The sequence below is a fragment of the Podarcis muralis genome, chromosome 17 (genome assembly GCF_964188315.1).
Source record: "Podarcis muralis chromosome 17, rPodMur119.hap1.1, whole genome shotgun sequence".
NCBI classification, from domain to species: domain Eukaryota; kingdom Metazoa; phylum Chordata; class Lepidosauria; order Squamata; family Lacertidae; genus Podarcis; species Podarcis muralis.
Window position 1 is genome coordinate 8,919,773 of NC_135671.1, and position 24,812 is coordinate 8,944,584.

The 24,812-nt window shown below is 45.2% G+C and overlaps 1 protein-coding gene across 1 annotated transcript in view; it reads right to left on the reverse strand.

Annotated features, from left to right (window-relative positions):
- Window positions 1–2: 2 nt before the first annotated feature.
- The window catches only part of IGFBP7 (insulin like growth factor binding protein 7), a 30,454-nt gene continuing 5,644 nt past the window's right edge, over window positions 3–24,812 (reverse strand). Inside the window, exons 2-5 of the mRNA XM_028712092.2 lie at window positions 4,567–4,676; window positions 2,671–2,787; window positions 872–998; window positions 3–198 (exon numbers count right to left, since the gene is read on the reverse strand). Of these exons, the coding sequence (XP_028567925.2) occupies window positions 179–198; window positions 872–998; window positions 2,671–2,787; window positions 4,567–4,676 (374 nt within the window). The 3' untranslated portion in view covers window positions 3–178. The remainder of the gene's footprint in view (window positions 199–871; window positions 999–2,670; window positions 2,788–4,566; window positions 4,677–24,812) is intronic.

The window sequence follows — 24,812 nt, forward strand, 5'->3', positions numbered from 1 at the left end:
CATCCGTTGTAAAATATTTTATTGATACTTTAGCAAAAATTATACAAGGGATGAATAACTGTAGAGATGGCATGAAAGGGAAGTAAACACAGCAGTTTTCCGGGAGATTAACATAAACCTGGCATGGATGAGATAGCCTGCCTCTACTTCTTCATGTGCAATATAGAATCTTCAGATCTCACAGTTCAGCACTATCTCCTGCAAATAAATAAATAAATGCAGTAGGGTTATGTTTTCTTTGAAATGCATGTGAGAGAACTGAGAAACACTGTGAATTCCCTTTAAGCAAAAAACAACAACAACAAAAACCCCAAAACATATTGCTTTAAGAAATATCTGTAAAAGCTCCCCAATAATAGATAAACAGGGTCTTTAGGCTACATATACAAAAGCATGATTTCTTGTCCTGACCTGGGACCCATTTGCAAGCAATACTGAATGTTGGGATAGCCAATGCTCAAGCATGCGTCTCCATACCAGGCTCCTGCCAGCTCCTTTTACAATGTCCTGCAGGACTATAATCACCAAGTCAAGCGGGAACTATGAATCCATCCTCTTGCTTTGCTAAGCTGGCCAGGAAAGAAAAACAGCTCCAGACATGAGTGGGAGCCTGTTTCACCTTCTTGATGACTTTGCATTGTGTCAATTAAAAAAAACACCTTATTTTCAGTTGTCTTGACATTTAAGAACACCCATTGAAACTCGTCAGATTTTCTGAATTCTTGTAGGAAATGTTAAAACATGACTGTACACGATATGCTACTAAAGTCAACAGGCTCACATTTTTTTATATCCAGTCACATGTTGACTTTTCATATTGGTCCCAATGCAGTAAAGTGCGCTCTCTCTCACACACACAAAAACTCCCTACCTTTTTTTGTGGGTATTTCCTGTAAAGAATTAACCACAGTAATTCTTGAAGAAGCTGTTGCCTCTCCTTTGGAGTTCAGTGCATGGCACTCATATTCTCCAGCATCATCCTTGCTCAAAGGGGATATCTGTTGAAACAGAACCATGATAAATAGGCTGCATCCTGGATATTTGGTTAATCTGAGCCCCAAGTCCATTGCAAGACATTTTCCAGATGAACAATTGGAACAACTTCAGTTTTTGTTGCAATTAATGGAAAGCATTTGGATATGAATCACACACACACACACACACACACACACCTAAGTAAATAACGTGTAATTGTGGGCATGAGAATGTTTTAAAATGAAGGGATCTGCATTTGTCTCATATCTTTCTTGAAAAGATGTCTAGCAAGACCCTGGAAACAGTTCTGAAGGCTGTTCATCTCTAGATGGAAAACATGTGTTCTCAAATTTATTTTTTATGGTCTGGATCCAAAGGTTCCCCATGGGGGCATACTGGGTATTTCTCCTTGTGCAGGGGTGATTCCCCCACCCACCCCACCAAACGTACTGTTCTGCATCATCCTGACTCTCACACAGCTTTGGCAAGAAAGCATGGAGGGGGGGGGGTGAGTCTCAGTGGAAGTGTGCCTATTGTTCTTCAGATCCAAGCCATAACTTGTGTCCCAGCTTTCTGCTCTCCAGGCTTTTAATGCAATCACAGTATATAATGCCCATTGAATCTGTAATCAGCAGCAAATTATTTACTTGGAACAGCAGGCATCCCAAATAAATGGCAAGTTCTGCCTTCTGAAAGCCCCTAGCAGAGCTGCCTCAATGGGTCTCTCTGAAGTAAATTCCAATAGTGCCACCATACAAAGGAACGCCCTGCTCCTAACTTAAAAGTTGTCAGACCCACCTTGGAAGGGAAATACACCCAGTTAGGCCTCACCTGAAATATATCTCTCGCACGCATGCACACACACTTTATTCATTTCATTTAACAAATTTTATGCCGCTCAATCGTAAAAAACTCAAGTGGTTTCTCCATTTGAATGAAGTTGAGCAAGATGTCAGAGGCCAAACTCCACTCAAAAGGTCAAGAGGAAAAGTGATCTTCAAACTTCCCATCCCATTATTAATTATTAATTATTATTATTATTATTATTATTATTATTATTATTATTATTATTATTATTATTATTATTATGCCCATCTCACTGGGTTGCCCCAGCCAATCTGGACAGCTGCCAACAAAAAAACAACAGTAAAAAGACAGCACATCACACACTAAAAACCTCCCTGAAGAAGGCATCTTCTAAAAGTTTTATGTTCTTTATTTCCTTGACATCTGGTGGGAGGGCGTTCCACAGGGCAGGTGCCACTACCGAGAAAGCCCTTTGCCTGGTTCCCTGTAACCTCCCTTCTTGCAGTGAGGGAAAAGTCAGAAAACCCTTGGAGGAAGACCTCAGTGTCCAGGCTGAACAATTGAGATGGAGACGCTTCTTCGGGTGTACTGAGTCGAAGCCGTTTAGGGCTTTAAAGGTCAGTGGCAGCCAAAGCAGCATGGCTCCATGAGTACGTGATTTCTGTATCAGGCAAGCCAAAATCCCTTATTTTGGCTGCTGATCCCTTATTTTCGAGGCTGCTGGTCCCTTATTTTCAAATCTGTAAGCTGAGAGCTATGAATAATCACAGGGAGACCCCCTTAAAATTAATGGGCCTAAGTTAGTCGTGTCTAGTAATTTAAGTGGGGGACTAACGATGGATACAACCCACTCTAATTAATTCAACTGAAAAGAGGATAGGCACTTACCAATACCCAACCAGTCACTTCATGTTTCTCAGGACCACCACGAGTCTGGATGGCTAAGTTGTCCCGATCTCCTGGAAGAAGCTCCATTCTTTGGACGCCATATTGGCCTTTTATTATCTGGCAAATGAGGGGAAAGTCTTAGTGTTAAAGTCCCCCCACTCCAATTGCCTCTGGATGGTCCCAATACCTTCATTTCCCAGAGTTTAAGAGAGCTGGAAGTTTTACACATTTGGAGGAAATATAATTATATGGGAGGAATTCAGCATTGCATTAAGGCCACAGCTCTGTCAGGCCATGCATATTGCCTTGCCAAATGGAAAAATCCCTTCCTCTCCTCCTCTGCGCACTGTTCCGGGGGTGCTTCTGATCCCCAATTTTGGCAGGGAGGCCCATTGTGCAAGTGGAAGATCTTGTGAGGGGCTTCTGCTGGCAGGACCAATTACCGTATTTTTTGCTCTATAAGACTCACTTTTTCCCTCCTAAAAAGTAAGGGGAAATGTGTGTGCGTCTTATGGAGCGAATGCAGGCTGCGCAGCTATCCCAGAAGCCAGAACAGCAAGAGGGATTGCTGCTTTCACTGCGCAGCAATCCCTCTTGCTGTTATGGCTTCTGAGATTAAGAATATTCTTTTTGTTTTCCTCCTGCAAAAACTAGGTGTGTCTTGTGGTCTGGTGCGTCTTATAGAGCGAAAAATACGGTAGTTGATTCCCACCCATGGCTAGCAGCCATGATGAACTGCAAAATCACTCTTGGCCATGGCGATGACCTGAGCATTCAGGTTCACAGTTGGACCCCAGCAAATTCCCATGGTGTAAACCTGGTTCTTCTAGCTAATGCTACTGCCCCATCCCAAAGGGACAGAATCCCTAATCATGCCTAAAGATATCTCAGAAACATGGGGGGTTCGATAGGAATTGGGAACGGAGAGCCTCCAGACACAATGCGCAGACTCTTTGCCACCTCAAAGAAACCAAGAATGCTTTTGTTATCTAGTTGAGCTCTCCTGTCCTCCTCTCTAACACCCGCATGGCTGCAGACAGCAGCATGGGCGGAGGATCGTGAGAGCACTTGCAACATATCTCCGTGTTTCCAAAGCGCTCAGAATATGCTTGAGCTCAGAAGGAGGCATTCCTTAATACTTGTGCCTCTTCCCTACAGAGGCCCTAATATGGTAAAGTGCAACAGAGCTGGTTTTAGGAGGATAAACAGGGACGAAACCCAGAGCTTGCTCAGAAACTAACCGGGGAGAAAAGGTGCTGGAAAGCAAGGCACAGGGTGGGGTGGATCTATTCTACTTATCCACAAACTGCACAATCTCTTTTGGTCACAGAGTCGGTAGCTTTGTTTTTGCAAGTAACTGTTGTTAAAAAACCTCCCCCTCAAATATTTTTATCAGTTGTCATTATGGCAAAATACAAATAAAAAAAGCGCTCCCCTTTCAGTAATCTCAATTATGCTTGCAGAGCTCCGAGGGAGTGTTTGACTTGGCAACGTATTTGGATTTCCCCTCCTCCAAGCCTCATTCTTGTTTTGTCATGTTCCGTCCTAATCCCTTCTGTTTATGCATCTGGAATGCCTTTATAGTCACCTTTCTCAGTGGTTAATTGCTCAAAACAATACCTTTCCAATTGTCTAAAACCCCCGGTCCTCCTCCTGTATCCCTTCATGTGTCAAAATTACCTATCTAGGTTAGCACACAAAGTGGTCTTGCAGAGGACACAATCCACCAGGGCTTTCCATGCAACGACACCCAATGGAATGAATCAATGGGAGCTGGGAGAAGGACATATTGGAGGTGCTCTTCTGCAGATCTTGGGAGAACTTGGCAGTGCTCTGGTGAAGCACTGCATTGATTTCAGGGGATCATTTTCAAAATTAACATCAAACGTCACTGACCTTGTTCCAAGTAAGCACTGGGGTTGGGACACCAATGACCTCACAGCTCAGGAAAATCTGGGCCCCAGTCACATTCCAGACGTCTTTTGGGGGTGTCACAATGGACGGTCCTGGAAACAAGAGAAAGTCAGAAAGTCAGGCAGCGCAGACAGGAATTAATAGGATGAAGGACAGTCGTACCTTGGAAGTTGAACGGAATCCGTTCCAGAAGTCCATTCAGCTTCCAAAACGTTGGAAACCAAAGAGCAGCTTCTGATTGGCTGCAGGAAGCCTGGAGACAATTAGAAGAGGAATGACCACTGGGAGGAGCACAGAGAGAAGAAACGCCATGATACACCGGCATCAGTACAGCCAGACACCTTCATCTGCCCCAACTGCAACAAAACATGTCTCTCCCATATCTGTCTCTACAGTCATAGCAGGCACTGCAACCTTCCAGCAGTTTGACTTCACCCTCAAAGGTGCACACCTCTGTTCTAATCCCAAGACAGACAGAAGCCAACCAACCAACTATTGGTTGGTTGCAACTGTTATTGCATTATTGCCATCTGGAGAGAGACACACTCTTGTAGTATAGTGCAAAAACAGGACGACAGAAAAAGAAACCGAAACATTTGTGGTACAAAAAGCTATAGGATTTCAGCAGGGAGCGGCAGGCCATGCCCTGGTTGGAAATGAAGCAGTAGGACAACCCCAAAACCTTTGCAAGTGTAAACCCTATTGAATGTGGGATCAGAAAAGAACCACCAGGAGCCCAGAATGCACAAGAAAAAGGATATCTGGAGGGGCCCACTGACTTACAATAAAAATAAGGCACACACATCTAGGCAAACAGGGGAGGGAGGGAGAAGGTAGAGGTCCTTTGCATAGACCAAAATTAAGAGGAGCACCAGAGTCATAGAACTGGAAGCGACCAAGAGGATCATCTAGTCCAGCGGTTCTCAACCTGTGGGTCCCTAGATGTTGTTGGACTACCACTCCCATCATCCCTGAGCTCTGGCCTTGCTAGCTAGGGGTGATGGGAGTTGTAGTTCAACAACATCTGGGGACCCAAGGCTGAGAAAGGCTGATCTAGTCCAACCCTCTCTCAGGTGGCTAATTGCCATGGGCTGGCCGGACAGTATCCAGCTTCTTGAAGGAACTATTGCTTGTCCAGCTTCAAGGGTCAACCTCATCCAAGCAGCAGAGATGGGAGAGCAAAGAGGGACAGCTGTTTCCTGTTTGCGAGCAAGGCTGCGTCACTGGTGTAATCGGCAGTACAGACTTGCCTCTGCACGGTCACTCTTTGTACAAGGGAATGGCCTCCGGTGGCTTCCAGAAATGTCAACAAGACATAAAGTTGCTTTCCCTCCCCCCCATAAATAAATAAATAGATATAAATTATATGAAATTCAAAGGCTATTTAGCTAAATATGCTAAGACAATTTAAATAGAAATACTTGCAGATAACTCCTTCATGGATCACTGCCTTGCCGTGGCGAAGGGGCTTGAATAACTCAGAGAAGCTATGAGCTATGCCGTGCAGGGCCACCCAAGATGGACAGGTCATAGTGGAGAGTTTTGACCAAACGTGATCCACCTGGAGCAGGAACTGGCAAGCCACTCCAGTATCCCTGCCAAGAAAACTCCATGGACAAAGACAACAGGCATATAAAAGTTATAGAAGAAAACAATAGAATGGGAAAAACCAGAGATCTGTTCAAGAAAATTGGAGATATGAAAGGAACATTTTGTACAAAGATTTCCATAATAAAAGACAAAAGTGGAAAGGACCTAACAGAAGCAGAAGACATCAAGAAGAGGTGGCAAGAATACACAGAGGAACTATACCAGAAAGAAATTGATGTCTCGTATACCCCAGGTAGTGTGGTTGCTGACCTTGAGCCAGACATCCTGGAAAGTGAAGTCAAATGGGCCTTAGAAAGCATCGCTAATAACAAGGCCAGTGGAAGTGATGATATTCCAGCTGAATTATTTAAAATTTTAAAAGATGATGCTGTTAAGGTGCTACACTCAATATGCCAGCAAATTTTGAAAACTCAGCAGTGGCCAGAGGATTGGAGAAGATCAGTCTACATCCCAATCCCAAAGAAGGGAAGTGCCAAAGAATGCTCCAACTACCGCACAATTGCACTCATTTCACACGCTAGCAAGGTTATGCTTAAAATTCTACAAGGCAGGCTTAAGCAGTATGTGGACCGAGAACTCCCAGAAGTGCAAGCTGGATTTAGAAGAGGCAGAGGAACCAGAGACCAAATTGCAAACATGCGCTGGATTATGGAGAAAGCTAGAGAGTTCCAGAAGGACATCTACTTCTGCTTCATTGACTATGCAAAAGCCTTTGACTGTGTCAACCACAGCAAACTATGGCAAGTTCTTAAAGAAATGGGAGTGTCTGATCACCTCATCTGTCTCCTGAGAAATCTCTATGTGGGACAAGAAGCTACAGTTAGAACTGGATATGGAACAACTGATTGGTTCAAAATTGGGAAAGGAGTAAGACAAGGCTGTATATTGTCCCCCTGCTTATTTAACTTATATGCAGAATTCATCATGTGAAAGGCTGGGCTGGATGAATCCCAAGCCGGAATTAAGATCGCCGGAAGAAATATCAACAACCTCAGATATGCAGATGACACAACCTTGATGGCAGAAAGTGAGGAGGAATTAAAGAACCTTTTAATGAGGGTGAAAGAGGAGAGCGCAAAATATGGTCTGAAGCTCAACATCAAAAAAACGAAGATCATGGCCACTGGTCCCATCACCTCCTGGCAAATAGAAGGGGAAGAAATGGAGGCAGTGAGAGATTTTATGTTCTTGGGCTCCATGATCACTGCAGATGGTGACAGCAGTCACGAAATTAAAAGACGCCTGCTCCTTGGGAGAAAGGCGATGGCAAATCTAGACAACATCTTAAAAAGTAGAGACATCACCTTACCAACAAAGGTCCGTATAGTTAAAGCCATGGTTTTCCCAGTAGTGATGTATGGAAGTGAGAGCTGGACCATAAAGAAGGCCGATCGCCGAAGAATTGATGCTTTTGAATTATGGTGCTGGAGGAGACTCTTGAGAGTCCCATGGACTGCAAGAAGATCAAACACATCCATTCTTAAGGAAATCAGACCTGAGTGCTCACTGGAAGGACAGATCGTGAAGTTGAGGCTCCAATACTTTGGCCACCTCATGAGAAGAGAAGACTCCCTGGAAAAGACCCTGATGCTGGGAAAGATGGAGGGCACAAGGAGAAGGGGACGACAGAGGATGAGATGGATGGATAGTGTTCTCGAAGCTACAAACATGAGCCTGACCAAACTGCGGGAGGTGGTAGAAGACAGGAGTGCCTGGCGTGCTCTGGTCCATGGGGTCACGAAGAGTCGGACACGACTAAACGACTAAACAACAACAACAACACTTGCAGATAACAGATAGGCTTAGGATTTAAATATGTGATGTTATAGAAGAATATGTTTCAAGTTAAAATGAAATGTTTTGAAGTTTAAAGTTAAAATGAAAAGAAAGAAAGATGTTAAGCAATTAAGTTAATTTTATGAAAAATCTGTTTTGGAAAACGGTTACAATGATACACATTGAAACTCAGCCAGGGGGATTTGAGGAAGTCACTTAACAATGTTACTAAGACTGGATTATGCACAGTTAGGATTTATGTCAGTTAGTTTGTTTATAAATTTTAGAAAATCAATTTAAAAATTTGATAAATAAATAAATAAATAAATAAATAAATAAATAAATAAATAAATGGCAATATCTCCCTAAGAAACATTTACCTTGCTTTTAAGGTCTCCCCCTGGGGTAAGGGAGATTATTTCCCCCTCCTAAACTACTGTGTTACTCCTAATGGATGAACATTGCCCATGGATTTCAAGCAAAAAATCTAACTGAGCCCTAGGAGAAGGAAAGGGGTGGTGGTGGAAGCTTTTCGCAGCGCTCCAAAGTTTTATTTAGCACGAAAGGCCCTGCTGGATTTTAGATTGCAGGCTAGAATCGCGAGCTTCTTTCTTTGGCTAGGCAGAGTTGGCTGGGTTGTGACCCTTTGTTCTATTTCCCTCGGATCTGCTTCAGCATTGGAGAGGAAGTGGGTCCCTGGGGGGCCGTAAGTGCCATGGGAAGAGACAGACCTTCGGACTCAAGTCAGCTACAGCAATCTTCGCGAGGAAGCGCTGCCAATCCAAGGCATCCCAAAACCACAATGTCAAGACAGCCCAGGGCTGAACAGCTGAGTGAAAGATATTGTTATACTTTTGCGGTGTGTGTGTGTGTGTGTGCGCGTGTGTGTGTGCGCAGACCTCCTAAACCAGGCATGGCCAAACTTGGCCCTCTAGCTGTTTTGGAACTACAACTCCCATCATCCCTAGCTAACAGGACCAATGGTCAAGGATGATGGGAATTGTAGTCCCAGAACAGCTGGAGGGCCAAGTTTGGCCATGCCTGTCCTAAACCCTAGGAATTAATAAATGGTAGCATATTGATGATTTGGAACGTGAAGGGAGAGATACAAGCTGCAGAGGAATTCCTGGGCTAGCCTATGCAAAAAACAACACACGACCTGGCCAAGCTAGTGCTAATAATAATAATAATAATAATAATAATAATAATAATAATAATTTATTATTTATACCCCGCCCATCTGGCTGACTTTCACCAGCCACTCTGGGCGGCTCCCAATCAAGTGTTAAAAACAGTACAGCATTAAATATTAAAATTTAATATTTAAATATTAAGAAACAATACAGGGCCATTGAGGGCCATTGGTAATGCAAGAGAATTGAATTCCCCTCTTGTCCTCAGGTGTGAACAGAGACTGGGGATTGGGAAGGCTGCCAGGGTAACTGGGTGTGAGGTGACAGGAAAAGAGAGGCTTGAGCAAGGGTTGCTGGGAAGAAGAAGAAGAAGAAGGAAGGAGGACTGGGATCCATCTTGGGCAGGCTGGCTGAAGGCTGGCTGGGAGAGATGCCTTGGACTCCAGTGCTGCATTGCTGTGGAGGAACAAGCCCCGCTTGAGATGACCATGCTGTAAGATCTGGACTCGCTCCATGCAGACTGAAGGTGTCAATAGGAGAATAAACCATATTTCTTAAAACTTCAACGGTCTCCACTGTGTCTCGATTATCCAAAGGAACACAGACCCTGGGTGAGTGCCTAGAACCCCATGGCTCTTGCCCCTGCTCGGCAGAGAGAGGGGGAGGCACCCAACTTTGGTAACAAGACATTTATTTATCTCTGTTGCCTTGTATGATCACAAGAAAAGCCCACGATCCACTGAACAGCCTTCCCAAGGCAGAAAGGAATTTAGACCTGAAGGGACCCTCTGGGAAATACAAATATGCAATCAAAAGTCTGGGAAACACAGAAATTCTCAGGATCCTACAGTGGAAATAAGGGGCTTTTGCACAATGAACACTGAACCTTCTCTCCCTCCCTTCACCCCCACCCCAATTCTTGTGCTCTTTCTAACCATCCTGTAATCAACAATTCAGCCATTGATGCTCATGCAACACATAGGTAAAGGTAATGGTACCCCTGCCCGTCAGGGCCAGTCATGACCGACTCTAGGGTTGTGCGCTCATCTCGCTCAAGAGGCCGTGAGCCGGCGCTGTCCGGAGACACTTCCGGGTCACGTGGCCAGCGTGACAAAGCTGCATCTGGCGAGCCAGCACCAGCGCAGCACACGGAAACGCCGTTTACCTTCCCGCTAGAAAGCGGTCCCTATTTATCTACTTGCACTTTGACGTGCTTTCAAACTGCTAGGTTGGCAGGAGCTGGGACCAAACGATGGGAGCTCACCCCGCCGCGGGGATTCGAACCGCCGACCTTTCGATCGGCAGGTCCTAGGCTCTGTGGTTTAACCCACAGCACCACCCGTCCCCATGCAACACATACCTGGAGCTAATTTTTTTTGCTGCTGATACTGCTGACGGGGACGATGGACAAATATCAGTGTGCTAGTCTGCTAAACTGGGCCTGCAGCTATGAAGGCCAATGCTAGCATGAGCCAAGACACAAACAGGTAGCCAGTGAAGATGTTGGGAGCTAAAAGTTTGAGCCTGACAAAAGTCTGTTTATGTTTTTCTATTTTCTATGTTATTGGTAAAATAATTAATAGAAGGGAACCCCTTAATCAGTTCCTGCAGTGCCTTGGGCAACATGGGATATATATATTAGTATTCCTTTCTACAGAATTGCAATTAAATATACAGACTTTGGAGATGGCAACATATGAATGGCTGCAAAAATCAGTGCTGGATTAATATAAGCTAAAGAAGCTATAGCTTAGGGCCCCACTCTTTTGGGGCCCCCCAAAAAAATTAAAGGGAAGAAACCTGAATGTACATTTCCAAAATATGATAAAAAACAAATAAAGTAAAACCTACATACAGCAACAGTGTTTTGTGTTGTGTAGGCTCCTATGATGTAAGTAATGGGCCCCACCTGCTAGCCTGCTCCCTAAAATATCACTGGTTTGCTCATTTCTATATACAGTGGTACCTTGGTTCTCAGACTTTGTCTGTTCCAAAACCAAAGCGTTCCAAAACCGAGGTGCGCTTTCACATAGAAAGCAACGCAAAATGGATTCATCCGTTCCAGACTTTTAGGGCCCCATTACCTTCAGTAGCTTAGGGCCTCATCAAACCTAAATCCAGCTCTGGCCAAAATGAACAGTATGTAATGATGGCTGCATACTTTGTTAGAATTGCTTTTTAACAATGCAAACCCCATTACGTGTGGGCCCATCATCCCATGCATGAAAAAGCAATATTGTCATCTCCATTGGACAGGAAATGCCAATTATAGTTTGTGTTTCTATGGAACAGTTTCATAAACTGCAGGATGTCAGTGGCGCACTTGCATCCTGTTGTGCGCAGTGTCACATCTTTTGAAAGGCTGCACTGTTCTACAGACGCGGACCACTCCCTTGCAGGACACAAGGAACGCAGACAGAAACTCATTGGCTCCTCTGGCTTGTAAGTCTGGTTGCCTGTGTCTGACAAGTGAGCATCTCACGTCAATGCTTCCTCATCTGGACTGCACCTTCCAGGAGAGCTATAGTCTGTCTTTGAGTAGGTTATCTCTATTCTCGCAAACACAGCTTCCATTTGGAACAATGCTACCTGAAACAGGTCAATACCAGCAAGCAAAGGCTCAGCCAACTCTGGTCCCCATTGCAATCCTACGGTCATACCAACTGCACTGTTTTGATGTTGTTGAGTTGTGTCCGACTCTTCTTGACCCCATGGACCAGAGCACACCAGGCATTTCTGTCTTCCACTGCCTCCCGCAGTTTGGTCAAACTCATGCTGGTAGCTTCGAGAACACTGTCCAACCATCTCATCCTCTGTCGTCCCCTTCTCCTTGTGCCCTCCATCTTTCCCAACATCAGGGTCTTTTCCAGGGAGTCTTCTCTTCTCATGAGGTGGCCAAAGTATTGGAGCCTCAGCTTCAGGATCTGTCCTTCCAGTGAGCACTCAGGGCTGATTTCCTTCAGAATGGATAGGTTGGATCTTCTTGCAGTCCATGGGACTCTCAAGAGTCTCCTCCAGCACCAGAATTCAAAAGCATCAATTCTTCGGCGATCAGCCTTCTTTATGGTCCAGCTCTCACTTCCGTGCATCACTACTGGGAAAACCATGGCTTTAACTATACGGACCTTTGTTGGCAAGGTGATGTCTCTGCTTTTTAAGAGGTCAATACCAGCAAGCAAAGGCTCAGCCAACTCTGGTCCCCATTGCAATCCTACAGTCATACCAACTGCACTGTTTTAAAACTCATTAATTCCCCCTTTTTCAACTCTGATGCTAACAGCTACTCCAGATAATATTTAGCATCTACCGTTTCTGCTTCCAGAGGCTGAAACAGCCCACCAAATATCCACTTTCTCTTTTGATGGTTCCCTTAATGCCAAGACAAAAGAGCACACAACTGCCCTGTGTTCTTCCTTCTCCCATTGTTCCCTTCATTATTGTTTAAAATTAGTCCCAGGTTGTAAATTTCACTGGGAAGACAAATGCAAATAAATTTGGAATCTTCACGAATTGAAAGCTAGTTGTGAAAGACTGATCCAAAATTATTTTCTTGGTTGTTTTCTTTATATGTCTTTATGGTAAAAAACTGTCTTCCATTTTGGAGGATTTTTCTTGCTGCTTGCAAAAATTTAGCTTGTTTAAATTTTCCTCACAACTGAGTTCAGTAATAGCAAATGTGAAAGGTCTGCCACCAGGTGAGTTTTCCCATGTGATTCAGGAAGGGAACAGTAGAAAAAGGAGGAAAGTCATCTAAAGACACAGCTGTCAAGAGAATCATTCATGCCGATTAGGTTTTTTAAAACAGTGGCAATTTGCACATTCTAAACATTTTCTTAAGTGAAGCTTCTACCATATCAAAACCCCCAATATCAATTTAGAAATCAAATTTACTGAATAGCTACTAGAGCCCTAGTGCCCAGTGTGCAAGCAATAACACGTGTTAATGAAAAGGACGTGCATCTTGAACAAAGTTTTGCAGCTATAATTGGCCCAGTGCAAAACCAAAGTTTCTGTGCTTGCGAATTTGCCACACCCAGGATGTTGAACGGACGTTGCTAGGAATCACTAGCAGGTGCTGCAAACCTTCTTATTTAGTTCTAGGAACTTCTTCCTAGGAGTCTTTTGCTGCAGATTTCCAGAAGGAGCGTTTGATCGAGCACCTCTGACGGCTGAAGTCAGAGAGACTGTTCCCAGCTTGCTTATTCTACAAGAGACCCAATCCGTGGGAACTCTTCATAGTTTTCATTCCAGAATCACGGCCGCCTACTGCAGGACGCAGAGCTATCATGTGAGCCACGGATAAGAAGCAGCAGGGTTAATATGCAGGGCCTCGTTGCTGTCAAGTTGTGTTATGGCACCTGGGAGGTCGAGGCAATCAAAAACGCCCTTCTCATGTTAGGCCTTTCCCAGGGGGAGAAATCTCTTCATCTGCAACTGATTATAAAGTAGTTTGTCTGAAAACAATGTCAGCTGGATTTACAGAGACTTGACGGGAGTTCTTCCTCTTATACCTTTCTTTTTTAATACTCTGCCGGATGTTTCGTCTCAACAAAAATGCATTAAATGAGTAAAAGAAAGACTCATAACTCCCACAAGAAGCCTGTGTAACGGGCAGCGTTCCAAAGGACTTGGTTCAGCAGAGGTCACATGCAGGCTTTCCAGAAAATATTTGGAATTAAAGCACATGTTTATTCGGAATTAAAGCCCATGTTTAGAGGATTACTGGCACTGAAGCCCTGTTGCCCTGAGTGACCAGACATTCGCAGCATTGTGAAACATTGGGGGGGGGGGTGTCTTCTCAAAGGTTATATCTTTTCTCCACGCCCTCCATTATTAGGCTAACACCACAGAGTTTCATGTGAGAAGTTAGGGAAGAAGTAGATGGAGTTGGGGGGGGGGGGCGACCAGAAATGGGAAACCAAGATGCAGTGTCTCCCCTATGAAGAAAAATAGCAGTGTTTGGGATTTTATAGTTTACAGAAAAGGTGAGTTAGAGGTGTAAAATTAATGAATGTTAGAATGATGTTGGATTGAAGTTAAGTGGTTTCTAGCTGTAATGGTATAAAAGAATATGAAAAAATGGATTTTTAATAGGCAAAAATTTAATGCTATAATAATTTAAGATTAAAGATCAGGATAAAATAAGGAGGGAAAGGAATTGCTGAACTAATAAATTGAACTGGAATACAAAAAAGGGAGGTATGAGGAGGTCTGGGAAACAAGTAAATGATTTTGTAATATTGTAAAAACCTTAATAAATATATATATATATATATATATATATATATATATATATATATATATATATATATAAGGTGAGTTAGAGGTGAGGTGATAGAAGTTAAAAAAATTACGCATGGCATGATGAAAGTACAGTGGTACCTCAGGTTAAGAACTTAATTCGTTCCGGAGGTCCGTTCTTAACCTGAAACTGTTCTTAACCTGAAGCACCACTTTAGCTAATGGGGCCTCCTGGTGCCGCCGGGGGATTTCTGTTCTCATCCTGAGGTAAAGTTCTTACCCCGAGGTACTATTTCTGGGTTAGCGGAGTCTGTAACCTGAAGGGTCTGTAACCCGAGGTACCACTGTAGATAAGAGATACATTTTTCTCCCTCTCTCATAAGATTCCTAAGGCCAATTTCCACTTCTTCCCTCCCACCTCCAGAGCCCCACCCTACCCCAGGGGCGTAGGAAGGGGGGCGGTAGGGGCAGACTGCCCCGAGTGCCCTCACTGAGGGGGGTGACATTCAGCGCAGCGCCCGCCCACGACTCCCACGCCCACCCCGAGTCGTCGGGGTAAGGGGTGGAGCTGTGCTGCTTTGCCGGCGGCATTCACATCAACTGATAGGAAACGCCTACAGAGGGTGGTGAATACAGCACAAGATATTATGGGCTGTCCCGTGAATCCGCTGGATGAAATAGCGGAAGAACGTTGCCTCAGGAGAGTGAGAGAAATTCTCAGGGATGACTCACACCCTGGCCGGCACTTTCTTGATCACCTGCCCTCAGGCAGAAGATATAGAAGCAGAATTAGTCGCACCAACAGGGTAAAGAACAGCTTCTATCCCTGGGCTGTTAGGCTGCTGAATGAAAAGATAACAACAGGGCAACTGACTTTCGGGTTTGGTGGGTGTGCGCCAGTAAACGAGGGGAATTAAGACTAATTGAGCTGAGTGGAGGGTGCTCATGTAATCTCACTGTACAGTGGTGCCTCGCAAGACGAAATTAATTCGTTCCGCGAGTTTTGTCGTCTTGCGATTTTTTTCGTCTTGCGAAGCACGGTGTCGGAAAAGTTTTGGAAAAGCTTCAAAAATCACCAAAGTCTTCAAAAACCTCAAAAAAGGCTACCACACCGCGTGCTATAAGTTGCTCCTTGAAGTCAAGTCGCAACTGTATTAATGGTGTTAAGAAAAATGAAACAAACTTGCAAGACGTTTCCATCTTGCGAAGCAAGCCCATAGGGAAAATCATCTTGCGAAGCAGCTCAAAAAACAAAAAACCCTTTCGTCTTGCGAGTTTTCCGTCTTGCGAGGTACCACTGTATACAAGTTGTACAAGTGACAATAAAGTATTTCAATTCCCCCCTTCCCACTTTGTTTTGACAGCTTTGGGGAGGCTTGGGAGTCGTGGGAGGGCGGCACACTGAATGTCTGCCATGGGCGGCTCGCTCCGTCCTTGGCTGCAGGGCATGTGCGCCACGCCGGGCACCCGAGTGGCTATCCTGCGCCTGGGAGGGCACCCTCCACGCCACACACCCCTCGGGAGTGCGCCCACCCTGGGCAGCGTGGGCATATGCTTTGCCGCTCCCCTACCCCATTCCTGATATCTTAGAAGCTCCCAGGTCCAGACCATTGTTTTCGATTTTTAGATTTTCCTGCCTATCAGTTTAGGAAGTGAAAACTGGGCCACCCAAAAATGAAGCGGTGGTTTCTGCATCCTTAATCAAGTCCCAAGGCACGCATAAAGCGCTATCTTGTTTTTGGGTGGCCCAGTATGTCTTCCAAATCGATAAACACTTGATCACTTACGTTCGCTATTAGTATATGTTATGTTTATATATGTGTATGGGAAAAAAGTAAACAGAGAGAGGTGATGTGATTCAGTCTTTTTTTGGTAAAAGTATACACTGCAGCTCAGTGGTCCAACCAGTGATATAAAAACCGTATCTAGAAACAGCTGTGTAGTTAAAATGTTTAACTATGCTTCCCTCAAAGTCATTGCATTTTTATCGCCTCAGAAAAAAAAATAGGTGCAGCTCTTCACATTAACATTCCTAGCCGCTATTTGGGAGGTAGCTAGAAGTTGCTTGGATGTTTCTGGCTAGGAGTTCGCTATTTCTGAGCGCTCTGCAGATTCTTCTTGGGTCAGTTAGCACTGACTATAGATGCTTACTTGCGTCCCACATTCTCACCCTATAAAAGCAGGTATTCCAAAAACTCCAAGAAGTCTCTCATAGTCACTAGGAAGCTGACCCAGGAGTTCGGATTACCAAGGGAAACAGTCTTTCGTAAGGTCCCTTGACACATACCTAGAAAAATCTCAAGCACCTGATCTCATAAGCCCCAGACAATCAAAATGTTCTGCTGCCAGCACCGTACTGGTGTTTCTTCAACAGGCCCTAACAAATAACAGATCTCCATGTTCAAACAACAGTACAGGACTGATATCAGGGGATAAAATGTGCAACTTCTCTGCTTACAACCTATTTTGCTTCCTAAGAGCCCAGGGGTAGGCAACCTAAGGCCCGGGGGCCGGATGCAGCCCAATCGCCTTCTCAATTCAGCTCGCGGACAGTCTGGGAATCAGCGTGTTTTTACATGAGTAGAATGTGTGCTTTTATTTCAAATGCATCACTGGGTTATTTGTGGGGCATAGGAATTCGTTCATTTCCCCCCCCCAAATATAGTCCGGCCCTCCACATGGTCTGAGGGACAGTGGACCAGGCCACGACTGAAAAAGGTTGCTGACCCCAGCTCTGAGCCCCTTCCTCCAAGTCTAACAGGACATCTCTAGCCTGTGTGGTCCTGCCTCCCTACATTACTTTGATCTGAATGTTCCCAGGCCAGGCATGAGACTGAGCACAGCAAAACAACCAGCAAGTCTTTAATTTCAATTAGCTGCAATTGGAACTGCTTAAATTTCATTTTCCAGAATAATAGTGGGTCACTGGGACGAGGATACTCAAAGCCCCCCAAATGGACCCATCTTCAAAGACGAGAGAGGGAGAAGAAGTCATGCTTCTCTGACCGGACACAGGTTAGAGCTCAACGTCGAGCCTACCAAGTGGCGATAGCGACGGCGAAGAAGACTTTCTTCACCGCCTCTATTGCATCTGCAGAAAATAGTAGCAGGAGACTCTTTCAGGTGGTCCGCAATTTAACGGAACCACCTTTAACATCGGGGCCTTGTAAAGACCCCAAGATCTCCTGCAACGATTTTGCAAAGTTTTTTGCAGATAAAATCACTCATATTCGGAAGGAGCTAGACACCACCGTGGGAGCAGGGCTGGGGCGGGAGAGTGCTAGAGCTCTGTCTGGTCAAGTTGCATGGAACCAATTTCAATCCGTTACCCCCGAGGATGTGGACAGGCTGCTTGGACGCGTGAAACCAACCACCTGTCTCTTTGATCCTTGCCCATCCTGGCTAATAAAAGCAAGCCTGGAAGGGCTGGGCGATGGGCTCTGTGGGGTGGTGAATGCTTCCCTCTGTGAGGGAACATTCCCAGATCCGCTGAAAGAGGCGGTCATTAAACCGCTTCTTAAAAAACCATCTTTATTTATTTTATTTTTTTTTATAAATATTTATTAGGGTTTTTAGAAAAAAGAATACAATATTAATAAACATTGTTACTTTGTTTTAACAAAATTTCATAATATCCTTAAACTTCCTCACGTCTCCCGCTCCCACTTACATCATTAATAAGTTTTTGTCGAGCAAATTATAATCTTATTTCCAAATCTGTAACCACTTACTTAAATACAATAAAATAATTCTCCTGCAAATTTGTTTCTCTTAATCTCTCTTATCATCAATTCCTGATCTATTTTAGTGATGGCCAATTATTTATAACCATAATTATAAAAAACCATCTTTAGACCCGGCCAGTATGGCCAACTATCGCCCAGTCTCAAATCTTCCATTCTTGGGCAAGGTGATTGAGCGTGTGGTTGCTGAACAACTCCAGGCACGCCTGGAGGATGCGGACCATTTGGATCCCTTCCAATCGGGGTTCAGGCCTCATCATGGGACTGAAACTGCCTTGGTCGCACTGGTTGATGATCTCCGGCGAGCTAGGGACAAAGGTGAGAGCTGTTTCCTAGTTCTGCTGGATCTCTCAGCGGCCTTTGATACAATCGACCATAACATCCTTCTGGACCGTCTAGAGGGGTTGGGAGCTGGGGGCACTGTTATACAGTGGTTCCGCTCCTTCCTCCTGGGCCGTGTTCAGAAAGTGGTGGTGGGGGATGAGTGTTCAGACCCTTGGGCCCTCACTTGTGGGGTACCTCAGGGTTCCGTCCTCTCCCCCATGCTTTTTAACATCTATATGAAGCCGCTGGGAGAGATCATCAGGGGGTTTGGACTGGGTGTCCATCAATATGCAGATGATACCCAGCTCTACCTCTCTTTCAAATCAGAGCCAGTGAAGGCGGTGAAGGTCCTGTGTGAGTGCCTGGAGGCGGTTGGAGGATGGATGGCGGCTAATGGGTTGAAGTTGAATCCTGACAAGACAGAAGTACTGTTTTTGGGGGACAGGGGGCAGGCTGGTGTGGAGGACTCCCTGGTCCTGAATGGGGTAACTGTGCCCCTGAAGGACCAGGTGCGTAGCCTGGGAGTCATTTTGGACTCACAGCTGTCCATGGAGGCGCAGGTCAATTCTGTATCCAGGGCAGCTGTCTACCAACTCCACCTGGTACGCAGGCTGAGACCCTACCTGCCCGCGGACTGTCTCGCCAGAGTGGTGCATGCTCTAGTTATCTCCCGCTTGGACTACTGCAATGCGCTCTACGTGGGGCTACCTTTGAAGGTGACTCGGAAACTACAGCTAATCCAGAATGCGGCAGCTAGACTGGTGACTGGGGGCGGCCGCCGAGACCACATAACACCGGTCTTGAAAGACCTACATTGGCTCCCAGTACGTTTCCGAGCACAATTCAAAGTGCTGGTGTTGACCTTTAAAGCCCTAAATGGCCTCGGCCCAGTATACCTGAAGGAGCGTCTCCACCCCCATCGTTCTGCCCGGACGCTGAGGTCCAGCGCCGAGGGCCTTCTGGCGGTTCCCTCATTGCGAGAAGCAAAGCTACAGGGAACCAGGCAGAGGGCCTTTTCGGTAGTGGCGCCTGCCCTGTGGAATGCCCTCCCATCAGATGTCAAAACGATAAACAACTACCTGACATTCAGAAGACATCTTAAGGCAGCCCTGTTCAGGGAAGTTTTTAATGTATGATATTTTAGTGGGGTTTTTGGTTTCTATGGAAGCCGCCCAGAGTGGCTGGGGAAACCCAGCCAGATGGGCGGGGTACAAATAATAAATTATTATTATTATTATTATTATTATTATTATTATTATTATGATGCCCTAAGGAGGGCAAGCCTGGTACATTCCCAGACTTACTAACCATAAAAACTGGCACAGTTCCATTGTCATGACAGCAGGGTAAAGAATAAAATCTCCCCAATGGAAATAACAAGGATATTATGCAAGGGTGGGTACACTTTAAGCCAGCGTGAAAATATTCACCTTCCAGCTTCAGAAACAGCTTGCCTCAAGCAGAATGTGGATTATGATAATGCCCTCTGTTAAATGACAGCAACTGCCCACGGGGAATCAACCAGTCTAGCGAGTCACAAGTTCCTCAAACCTGGACTAAACATTCTTTAACATGTGGCCATTCCTGGTAAAAGCATCTTACTCAAGTACTAGTTTCTGAGAGCTCAGTGACATATTCCCAGAGTGAAAGTTGCTTTTTTTCAAATTCATAGTCTGACAAGCAACTTATAAAGCAAGCAAGCAAGCAAGCAATCTCTCACAAAAAGAAGGCCTGTGCAGTCCCATTTGCCACACTTCCTGTGGAAAATATGCACAGCGACAGAAGTTCCAAAATATCTTTTTAACCGGACCCTTGAAAGGAGACCTTTGCCTGACCCTCTGGGCTTTCACTGCACACAAATGTCTAACCTGCCATGAACTGTAGATAGTTCTTTCCACTGCAGAGGATCAGAATAAATGGTCATTGAGATAAACGCTATCCTTCCAAGGATGAAATATCTATTTTTTGTGTATTAGGCAAATGTGGGCGGAAAGGATAATCAACCAAAGTTGCCAAAAACAGAAAAACAAAACAAAAACAAAACAGGCTTGGGAATATACTGCTAGAACAGTGAAGAACAATGCGTCTTGGGGACACATTGCATGGGTTGGCTGGCAACCCTGACCAACGTGCAACTGCACATCACTCACAGATGGTTTGAGAATTATTGTGTTAACATCTCACACAAATGGCTGGATTCTGTATCGCAAGTTGATGTGCCCTTCTGCTCTGAACCAAAGGCAGGCCTGAGTGAGTGGTTTGATGCAGGAATACCAAAGAAAGATGTCAAAAACACCAGAACGGGCACTTCTAGTGCTTTATTAAAGAAATGGTGACTTGTCTGCGCCCAATCAAACGCTCATCCATCCTTTATGCACAAAGCAGCCTGTCACTTTGCCCAGAACCTCCCATCACAACTGGCTGGTGAGCAGTGTTAGAAACTGAGATATGAAAGCTAGGAGCTAAATGGCACCTTAAACCTAGGTTATGGGCGCAACAACGGAATGTCTCGGCGTGCTTTTTTAATAACAAGAACACAAAGCCGAAAATGAATGAACTGCCTCTAAAATATTATGTTCATTTCTCACACGGTCTAGTCCTTCCCCCGCTCACCCCCCTAATATTCTTAAGAGGGTCTCTTCTCCAGTCTTCAGAGAGTAGCTGGAAGTGGAGAGGCAGAAAAAGGTCCTCCTTTCCTTCCACTCTGCAGTTTTAATCTGAAATCTTAGGCGCAGTACTGTGCCCATCACCTTACCAACAATGGTCCGTATAGTTAAAGCCAAGGTTTTCCCAGTAGTGATGTATGGAAGTGAGAGCTGGACCATAAAGAAGGCTGATCGCCAAAGAATTGATGCTTTTGAATTATGGTGCTGGAGGAGACTCTTGAGAGTCCCATGGACTGCAAGAAGATCAAACCTCTCCATTCTGAAGGAAATCAGCCCTGAGTGCTCACTGGAAGGACAGATCGTGAAGCTGAGGCTCCAGTACTTTGGCCACCTCATGAGAAGAGAAGACTCCCTGGAAAAGACCCTGATGTTGGGAAAGATGGAGGGCGCAAGGAGAAGGGGACGACAGAGGACGAGATGGTTGGACAGTGTTCTTGAAGCTACAAACATGAGTCTGACCAAACTGCGGGAGGCAGTGGAAGACAGGAGTGCCTGGCGTGCTCTGGTCCATTGGGGTCATGAAGAGTCAGACACGACTAAACAACAACAACAACACTGTGCCCAGAGCTCAGAAACTGCTTGCACCAATGAAATTCCCTGTCACAAAATGGGAGTTTTGAACACTGTTGGTGAGGCCACAGGTGGAAGCTATCCAAAGCTTCTTCCCTCCCTGGGCCAAGAGCCCAGCATCCTCCGGTCCACAGATAAGCACAACCTCAAAGCAAGCCCATTAGCATATATTAAAGCAAGGAAACATAAACATCTCTGAGCTCCTTCTTGCAATCAACCACCAATTATTTTGGGGGTTATCTTGACTACCAACATGGCATCTGCAGGCCTTCCAGAACATTTCACTTCAACACAGCTTCCTCAGCTATAAAGACCACGGAGAAGTCTATAGCGGTGACCAGAGAATAAATGACCACTAGGACAGCAGCCACGAAATTAAAAGACGCCTGCTCCTTGGGAGAAAGGCGATGGCAAACCTAGACAGCATCTTAAAAAGCAGAGACATCACCTTGCCAACAAAGGTCCGTATAGTTAAAGCTGTGGTTTTCCCAGTAGTGATGTATGGAAGTGAGAGCTGGACCATAGAGAAGGCTGATCGCCGAAGAATGGATGCTTTTGAATTATGGTGCTGGAGGAGACTCTTGAGAGTCCCATGGACTGCAAGAAGATCAAACCTCTCCATTCTGAAGGAAATCAGCCCTGAGTGCTCACTGGAAGGACAGATCCTGAAGCTGAGGCTCCAATACTTTGGCCACCTCATGAGAAGAGAAGACTCCCTGGAAAAGACCCTGATGTTGGGAAAGATGGAGGGCACAAGGAGAAGGGGACGACAGAGGACCAGGTGGTTGGACAGTGTTCTCAAAGCTATAAACATGAGTCTGACCAAACTGCGGGAGGCAGTGGAAGACAGGAGTGCCTGGCGTGCTCTGGTCCATGGGGTCACGAAGAGTCGGACACGACTAAATGACTAAACAACAACAAAGGAGGAGAGCAGAGAGAAAAAACACCATGGGAACACAACCGGATGTCTTCATTAGCCCCAGGTGCAAAACATCTCTGTCCTGCACTAGTCTCCACAACAAGAGCAGGTGCTGCAACCTTCCAACAGCTTGACCTCACCCCCAAAGGCACACTCCTCCATTGTCTCCTGTGACAGATGGATGCCAACAAGCTCCCCCTGTCGTGCCCTGTTTTCTATAGGCAGCTTCCCCACTAATTAATGGTCCTCTCCGAACAACTGCATTTAAGTGCCATTCCTAAGCAAACTTTCTTGGAGGGAAACAATGCCATTCTTTTACACAGAAGAAAGCACCTCTAATTTCAAGGCAGCTCATTTGTCAATAAGTATATTTATGACTATGGGACGCGGGTGGCGCTTTGGGTTAAACCACAGAGCCTATGACTTGCTGATCAGAAGGTCGGCGGTTCGAATCCCCGCGACAGGGTGAGCTCCCGTTGCTCGGTCCCTGCTCCTGTCAACCTAGCAGTTCGAAAGCACCTCAAAGTGCAAGTAGATAAATAGGTACCGCTCTGGCGGGAAGGTAAACAGCGTTTCCGTGCACTGCTCTAGTTCACCAGAAGAGTCTTAGTCATGCTGGCCACATGACCCGGAAGCTGCACGCTGGCTCCCTCGGCCAATAAAGCAAGATGAGCGCCGCAACCCCAGAGTCGGCCACGACTGGACCTAATGGTCAGGGGTCCCTTTACCTTTACCTTTATGATGACAAACGAAGAGCCAGGATTCGTGTCACAACTTGTAAGAGTGTTGCTTAGGATTGCAACCACTGAAATACCCCCCTCCCATGGTGCATGGGGCTGAGAAGGCTGACTAAATTAATAGAAGGTATGGGGAAATCGGAAGACATCACCAAGGAGAAACGATGAAAGGTCTCCAGATCCACAAATTAATCAGCAGTTTATTTATTTAGCAAGATTTATATACCAAAAATATATCTAAAGCATCTTACATAAAAAGGTAAAGGTACTCCCTAACCATTAGGTCCAGTTGCGGATGACTCTGGGGTTGCACGCTCATCTCGCTCTACAGGCCGAGGGAGCCAGCGTTTGTCCGCAGACAGCTTCCAGGTCATGTGGCCAGCATGACTAAGCCGCTTCTGGCGAACCAGAGCAGCGCACGGAAACATTGTTTACCTTCCCGCTGGAGCGGTACCTATTTATCTACTTGCACTTTGACATGCTTTTGAACTGCTTGGTGGGCAGGAGCAGGGACCAAGCAAAGGGAACTCACCCCGTCACAGGACCTTCTGGTCTTACATAATATCTTACATAATAGAGTGTAAAATATTAGAAAGAATAAAAACTAACTTTAAAACAGTGAACATTTATCAAAATATAGATAAAGTCAACAGTTTTAAGAACAAACATACAAAACGAAATTACACACTTGGGTAAGGCTTGCCTAAACAAAGAAGGTTTTAGCAGGTGTATAAAGCCATAAGTACAACATAGGTACTTGACTAATATTAATCAGGGGGGAGTGCCGGAGATCTTCATATTCTGCCACACTAAAAATATCGATTTCTGGCAAGTGTGGAATTAATGTTATACAGCACTTGTAAAAGTGATGGATCCCCAGATCTAATTGATCAAGTGGCCACATGTGAGACGAGCCTTCAGTAAATCAGTTCCAGTAAATTGGTTCGGTGCTGATGATATTCGCCCAAGGAGTCTAAAAAGAACTCAACTGTTAAAATAAGTGAACTTGGTGACTTTTGTACATAATCTGCCTCCTTAATCTGCCTCCAGAAATGGATAAATGGAACATCAGACATTTTAAAGACTCCCAAACAAGTCCTGGGAACAGCAAGGCAGGCGGGGTGAACTCAGGAGGGGGAAACAGAAAAGACTATATATATATGTGAAGATAAACCAGAGGTGTCAAATCAGGTTTTGCCTAGGGAAAGAGCGCAACTTACCATAATTCAGGCTGGTTTGTATTCCCGCAGGCTCTATTATCTTTCCATTTTGAAAATTTGGCAGTGCTTAACCTCCAGATATTATGAAAGTTTTGCTAGCAGAACTGCTTTCCCTTTGCTGTTAGCCTCATTAGCACCAAGTCATGGGAAGAACATCAGCTATTTTGGCATTTTAAAACTAGGACAGCTGGACAGCTGGAATTCAAGGATGGACAAAAAGAAGCGTTCTTTCACACAACACATAATTCAGTCAGGGAATTTACTGCCACGCGAAGTGGCGAAAGCCAC